This window comes from Balaenoptera ricei, chromosome 11, assembly GCF_028023285.1.
Source record: "Balaenoptera ricei isolate mBalRic1 chromosome 11, mBalRic1.hap2, whole genome shotgun sequence".
NCBI lineage: Eukaryota > Metazoa > Chordata > Mammalia > Artiodactyla > Balaenopteridae > Balaenoptera > Balaenoptera ricei.
This window is the reverse complement of record NC_082649.1, coordinates 41,199,642-41,207,036: the sequence shown is the minus strand read 5'-3', so window position 1 is coordinate 41,207,036 and position 7,395 is coordinate 41,199,642. Positions and strand designations below refer to the sequence as shown.

Below are 7,395 nucleotides of genomic sequence, written 5' to 3'. Positions count from 1 at the left end.
CCCCGCTGGGGCCAGAGGCTTCTCGCCAGCACCGCCTTCTCACCCGCGCAACCAATCAACATGAGGCTTGTAGGCCGGCGTCCCTCGATTGGCTGCCTCCCTGGCACCGCCCAGCGCCCCGGCCTCCGCGTCCGGCGGAGAGGCGGCGGCTTCCGGCCGGGGCGGTACGGTTGCTGCAGAGGCGCCTTGGACGCCGGGCCGCGTGTGTATTCTCGGGGGCGTGGCGGCGGGAAGAGCCGGGCGGTAGGCGCTGGCGGTCTCCGGGTGGCCGCGCCTCCCCTGGAGCCGGGCTCTGCGGGCACGTGAGTGGGAGCGGAGCGGCGGGGAGAAGCCGACCCGGCCGACGAGGTCCGGCTCGCGGCTGAAGGACCTCCTCATCTCCACAGGCCCTGGAAGTTCAAGCCTCGGTTGGTGTTTTGTTGTGGTTTGTTTTCGTTTTCTCGGCGGGGGAGTGCGTGGGACTGATCTGCCCGAACCGCCGCCGACTGAAAAGTTTCCACACGTTGGGGGGCAGGGGAGGCGGGCGTTTGAGGAGACACGGTTCCCCTTATCCAGAGCTTCTGTGACCCCGTCCCTTTCCTTCACAACCCTCTTCTCGCGCGGGATCTACCCCACCCCTCACCTCCTGTACTCGACCCCTCTGGGGTTTCTCTCTTCCCCAGGAGGCCATGGATACCTCGACGCCTTTGCCTCCCGTAGCCCCCTCCCCGGCCTGCAACCCAGCCCCACGGACGATCCAGATCGAGTTCCCTCAGCATAGCTCGTTACTCCTGGAGGCCCTGAACCGCCACAGGCTGGAGGGAAAGTTCTGTGACGTGTCCCTCCTGGTGCAGGGCCGCGAACTTAGGGCCCACAAAGCGGTGTTGGCTGCCGCCTCTCCTTACTTCCACGACAAACTTCTTCTGGGGGATGCACCACGTCTCACCCTGCCCAGCGTCATCGAAGCCGACGCCTTCGAGGGGCTGCTCCAGCTCATTTATTCCGGACACCTCCGTCTGCCACTGGATGCTCTCCCTGCCCACCTCCTTGTGGCCAGTGGTCTCCAGATGTGGCAAGTGGTAGATCAGTGCTCAGAGATCCTTAGAGAACTAGAAAACTCAGGTGGTGGGATTTCAACTCGGGGAGCGACCCCTTTCCACACACTTCTTTCCACCACATCCTCTCCAGGAGGCTGGTGCATCCGCTCTTCCCCTTTCCAGACTGTGGCGCAGTCTTCTGCTTCTACCCAGAGCCCCGTTGGAGGGGAGGGGAGTGAACTGGGAGATATGTTACAGCTTCAAGTTGAAGAAGAGGAGGAGGAGGAGGAGGAGGAAGAAGATGAGGAGGACCAGGGGTCAACAGCACCCCCTCAGACGCCTCAGCCTCAGAGAGGGTCAGGGGGTTTTCCCCGCCCTCCTGCATCCCACACCCTGCCCACATCCACTACTCCTTGCAGGCTTCCAGAGGGCGAGAGTGCTCCACCTGAGCCTCCTGCCCCTCATACTGCACTGCCTCCCAAAATCTTCTACATTAAGCAGGAACCCTTTGAGCCCAAGGAGGAGATATCAGGAGGCGGAACTCAGTCTGGAGGAACAAAGGAGGAGACCAAAGTGTTTCTAGGAGGGGACACTGAAGAGAATGGAGAGCTAGGGTTCTTGCTGCCCTCAGGAGCAGGGCCAACATCTGGAGGAGGTGGTCCATCCTGGAAACCAGTGGATCTTCATGGGAATGAAATCCTGTCAGGGGGTGGGGGACCTGGGGGAGCAGGGCAAGCTGTGCATGGGCCTGTGAAGCTAGGCGGGGCACCCCCTGCAGATGGAAAACGCTTTGGTTGTTTGTGTGGGAAGCGGTTTGCAGTGAAGCCAAAGCGTGACCGGCACATCATGCTGACTTTCAGCCTTCGGCCCTTTGGCTGTGGCATCTGCAACAAGCGCTTCAAGCTGAAGCACCATCTAACAGAGCATATGAAGACCCACGCTGGAGCCCTGCATGCCTGTCCTCACTGTGGCCGCCGGTTCCGAGTCCATGCCTGTTTCCTTCGCCACCGGGACCTGTGCAAGGGCCAGGGCTGGGCCACTGCTCACTGGACTTACAAGTGACTACTGAGGCCATACACTAACTTCCAGGACAAGGGAGCCACTGCTGCTGTTGGATACTTACCCCTCACTACCATGGCACCCGAATCCTGTATCTTGTTAATTATGCCAAGAGGATAGCTATATTATGGACCTCTTGTTTTTGGGTGTGGGCTTCAACCTGACCGATTTGGAAACTGATTTCTCATCTCACTCCAGGTTTTGGCTAACTACCCTACAGGAAAGTGGTTTACAGGCCATATATAAATCGATCAGTTGCCCATAATAGATATTCTTTTCATACAGGAAACTGGAATTCAGATTAGAAGTTTATTTGATGAGAGAGGAGTTAGCAAGAAAAATTATGATAAATATTTCATTCAGTCTCTGTGAGTAGTTAAGGGAGCTGGTCTCCATCTAGAGATATGTTTGATTCAGAGTTCTAGTAATCTGGAGACTAAGCTCTAAGCTTTACTCTCCCTCATCATTGCTGAAATTATGTGAGTAGAGGTCTTCTTATATACTTTTGTTAAAATTTTCCAGAATCCCTTCAGATTATAAATTGCTTTCTCACTAGTAGGTAATTTTGCAACACCTTTTTTTTTGTATGTTGTAGTTGAGCACTTTAACAGATTGAGCATTCCATGTGTCACTTAGACCCGTCTTTAATAGAGGATCTTAGTTCCCGGACCAGGGGTCTAACCTACGCCCCCTGCAGTGGAAGCGCGGAGTCTTAACCACTGGACTGCCTGGGAAGTCTCTCTTGTCTACCTTTGACCACCACTGATCATCCATATTGATCACACTGACTGGAATGTGACCAGTGAACTCAGGAGATGGCCACTGACCTAAAATACGCTCAGGGTAGCACCACCGCTCTGAAGAAGTGGCTATGGTCAGAGGGACTCAGGGCTGAGACGGCACATGCTGAAAACTAGAGAAATAACTGCACAGTGGGACCTCACCCCCTCCCTTTCCATCCCTACCCACACTTGACAGCCCCTTGGTCGACACATAGAAGGATAGATGTTGGAATGGGGAGATTGTCATAAGTTTCTTAATTTCTTCAAATAAACTTTGCCGTGAAAGCTAAGCTGACAGTGGACTGAATTGAGTCATTTATATGGGAGAGACGATGTGAGAACAGAGTTGCAAAGACTTGGACATAGTCCTTATGCGGCTGGGTTATGTTGATGGGGGAAGAATCAGATAGTCTCACACTGCTGCAGAGAACACTGTCCTGGATGTCAGTGGGCCAGATTCTCAGCCCTGACCTGCCCCTGAATAACTTCTGGTAAGTTGCCTTATTTTTCAGAGTCCGAACTGTTTTGTTTATTTTATTTTTTATTTTAAAATTTTTTTTTGGTGGGGTGGGTGGTATGTACCTCCTAACTGATTCTCTGTCTTCTTTTTTTTAAGGCGTTGTTCACATGATCTTTACCTATAATATTCCCTGACTTCATGTATTAATGTTTATTGTTTGGTTTGTTCTACATTTATTGCAAAGCACTGTACTAGACCCTGACTTATACTCTACCCTCAGAGAGTTCACAGCTACTACCAAAGCTAGACATAATGACAATGTGGTATGGTAAGTCCATGATGGGAGACAGTACAAGCTACTGTAGTGGCACAAAGGAAGCTGAGTAAAGACCTATGATGGGTCACCAGAGGTTTCACAGAGAACTCCATTGCCAGAGTGTGGCAGTGGGTGTGGGTGGCTGAATTGATGTGGAAATGGTGAACATGAGTTGAAGTCACAACTATAGAGCCAGGAGTGACAGCCTTTGCCAAAGCACGTTCCTCAAAAGTTAATAGGTATGGAACCTAAAGGGGCTAAGAAATATGACTTTATGGCTGAGAAGGTGAGTTGTAGCTGGGATCTGTCAGCCTTTCTAAAGAGCCTTGCCATGATACCATCCCCACTGTAAGGACTGTGACCACATTGGATAAGGGGTCAGGGATGGAGGCTGCCAACCTTGGATCTACTACCATCCCACCCACCTGTCATTCTTTTGGCACACGTTCTGTAGCTGACTATATCTGTTGGCCAGGATCCTTGGGTTGCAAGCAATGGAAACTGGCTCTGACTAACCTTATCAACACAGGAATCTGAAGGATGTGGGGTGGCTCCTGGAATGGAAGGAAGGGCTAAAAGACCAGCCTTTGGAAGGACAAGACCTGGGTCAGCTCCAGGGGTTCAGGGAGCAGGAACTGGGGAATTTTTCTGGTCATGTGTTTTGGGATGATGACCCAGTCAATCTTATTTCTTCTGTCACTCATCTCAAGATAAAATTTCCCAGGAGAGAACTCTGGGCCTCAGGGCCATCCTCTGACCAGAGCACCTTGATCATATGTTCCATTGAGGCAACAAATCCTGGAATCCTCAAGGGAAATTGAAGTTCTGGGACAGAAGAGTGGGGAATGGGTGCTGGCCAGCCCACAAGAACAGAGGCCCACCCCTACAATCTCCATATGTTGCCCATCTTGGGATCCGTAAAGCCTCAGATATACCGGGCACTGAATAGGTGTCCAAACTTAGGGCAGAATTGCTTCCTCCCTCTCCTTAATCCCCATAGCACTTTACTACTTCTGTAAAGCCAATTAAGACACCATGTTAGAAGTTTGGGTTTTCTTTCCAAGTTATAGGATTATAGGGAGATTGAGTTCCATGATGAAAGATTTTGGTTTAAACAAACTTAAACGTGCACCTCTCTGCTTCTGTCCTTTCCTCCTTATAGTGGAAGAGATGTCCCTTCTACTGTCCAAGGCTAGACCCCTTCCCAGAGCCTTTGCTCTTTTAATTATCCTTTCTGTGCTATATCTTCACTCTCTGTCTCTGTAGTTTCTCATTAGCATTTATTATGTTCATAGGGTTGTGAGAATTAATACATGTAAAATGCTTAGAACAGTGCCTTGCACTCAGTAAACTCGATAAATGTCAACTGTTATTATGAGTGAGAACAGTAGTTCCCCACACCTTTACAGGGATCGGTTCTCTCAGGGAAGGGTCACATACATAAAGGGAAAATATTTTCAACTAAAAGGGAAGTGAAGCATACAGCACTCAGTTAAGGATTAGATGTTATTGTTTTAATTATTACCTTTCTCATAAATGCTAGAGTTTTTCAGGGCCCTTTCCCCCATCTTCTAACTTGATACACTCCTGGGTGATTTTTATCCACTCTTCTGAGTTAAAGCATTTATTTATTTATTTATTTATTTACTTACTTACTTACGGCTGTGTTGGGTCTTCGTTGCTGTGCACAGGCTTTCTCTAGTTGCGGTGAGCGGGGGCTACTCTTCGTTGCGGTGCGCAGGCTTCTCATTGCGGTGGCTTCTCTTTGTTGCAGAGCACAGGCTCCAGGCATGCGGGCTGCAGTAGTTGTGGCACATGGGCTCAGTAGTTGTGGCTCGTGGGCTCTAGAGCGCAGGCTCAGTAGTTGTGGCGCACAGGCTTAGTTGCTCTGCGGCATGTGGGATCTTCCCGGACCAGGGCTTGAACCCGTGTCCCCTGCATTGGCAGGCGGATTCTTAACCACTGCACCACCAGGGAAGTCCCCTGAGTTAAAGCATTTAAATACTGATGACCCTTAGTTTTTTATCTCCAGTTTTCCGTGACCCCCAGACCCACTTAGATTTCTTCCCTCTTTCCTGCCTTCCTTCAGCAATAAGTGTCTGCTGTGTACCAGGCACTGATGAAAAAAGCAGAAGGTATCACAGGGGATTGGGCCCTGGATTGTCACTTTAAGAGACAGGTGTTTAAACCAGCTATGTAGGTATTTCATAGATATATCAAAAAGAAAAGGAAATAAAACAGGCAATAAGGTGGAGAGTAACAGAAAAGGAAGGCATACTGTACACATTTATCTAGTATCCAAAGGAAAAGAAAGACCCAGACATGCAAAACAGGGCAAGGAAAGTGGTTCTAGTAAAGTGTTCAGCAGATGTAAAGGCCAAGGAAGAGAAAGGGAGGTATATTTGATGAGACCAGTGGACCTGGAGAGGAATGAGATGTTGTCTTAGTCCATTCCAGCATCTGTAACAGAATACCACAGACCGGGTGGCTTATAAACAATGGAAGTTTATTTCTCACAGTTCTGGAGGCTGGGAAGTCCAAGATCAAGCACCAGAAGATTCAGTGTCATGAAGACCTGCTGCCTGGCTCATAGACAGTCATCTTGCTGTATCTTCACATAGTGCAAAGAGAAAGGGAGCTCTCTGGAGTCTCTTTATAAGGGCACTAATCCCATTCATGAGGTCTTCACCTTCCTGACCTAATCACCCCAAAGCCCCACCTCCCAGTAACATCACATCGGGGATTAGGATTTTAACATAATTTTGAGGGACATAAGCATTCAGTTCATTGCAGATGTGATTGAAGAGGTGGGCTGGGCTATATAGAGCCTTGCACATCGTGATGAGGAATGCGGATTTTATTCTAACTGCAATGAGGCGATAAAGAGTTTAAAGTAGGGGAGTAATGATCTTTTCACATTTTAAAGAGATTCCTATAGCTGTAGAGCGAATATTGGATCATTAAAGGGCAAGATTCTTGGAAGAAAAAAAAAAGGGGGGGGGTGCCAAGAGTGGGAGCAGGGAAACAACTTAGACTATGTCATTAGTGCAGACAAGAGGTGAGTAAATGCAGCAGATATGGAGAGAAGGAGATGGATTAAAGCTGTTATTATATTTTGAGGTAGGGCTGACAACGTTTTAACAGATTAATATAGAGATTGTGGGAAAGTAAAAAATCAGGTATGACTTCTAGAGTTTTGGCTTGAGCAGTTGAATTGGAGGCCATTTAATGAGTGGGAAACAGGAATAGAACTTGGGAGTGGATCAAGGGCAGATGCATGTATTGACCAGGGTTCTTCTAGACCAGGGGTTGGCAAACTTATTCTATAAAGGATAAGATAGTAAATATTAGGCTTTGCATGCTAAGAAGCAAAATCAAGGATATTATATAGGTACATAGAAATTAAGGAAAATAAACTCCCATGATTCCTTTGAATTTATTGACAAAATTCAAATTATAATAATTGAGCACAAATTTTTGTAGTACGGGTCTGCTGCTTAATTGGGGTTCAGACTTAGTGTTTCCTATCATTAAAATCAATTGCAAATGTTCATCTGTTAGTGCTGATCTATAATAAAATTTTATGTATTTCATCTTTGAAAATGTCTTCACACAGATAGTACTGCCAAATATTGGTATCAATCCCAAGAGCATATGATTTTAACTGAGCACGTTCATCACTTGAAAGGCATTTATAGAATTCTGTAATTTATATTCTCTTCATACTTGCCTCTTATCACATCATTACATTGTAGATCAAGC

At 48.0% G+C, this 7,395-nt stretch overlaps 1 protein-coding gene across 1 annotated transcript; it reads left to right on the top strand.

Annotated features, from left to right (window-relative positions):
* Window positions 1–166: 166 nt before the first annotated feature.
* ZBTB9 (zinc finger and BTB domain containing 9) lies at window positions 167–3,152 on the top strand. Its single transcript, XM_059938917.1, has 2 exons — window positions 167–407; window positions 663–3,152. Exon 2 carries the CDS (start codon window positions 669–671, stop codon window positions 2,076–2,078), a length of 1,410 nt encoding a protein of 469 aa, XP_059794900.1. The 5' UTR covers window positions 167–407; window positions 663–668; the 3' UTR covers window positions 2,079–3,152.
* Window positions 3,153–7,395: the final 4,243 nt, after the last annotated feature.

Coding starts and splice junctions, on each gene's coding strand:
- ZBTB9 (XM_059938917.1), top strand. CDS start 669: ATGGATACCTCGACGCCTTTGCCTCCCGTAGCCCCCTCCCCGGCCTGC.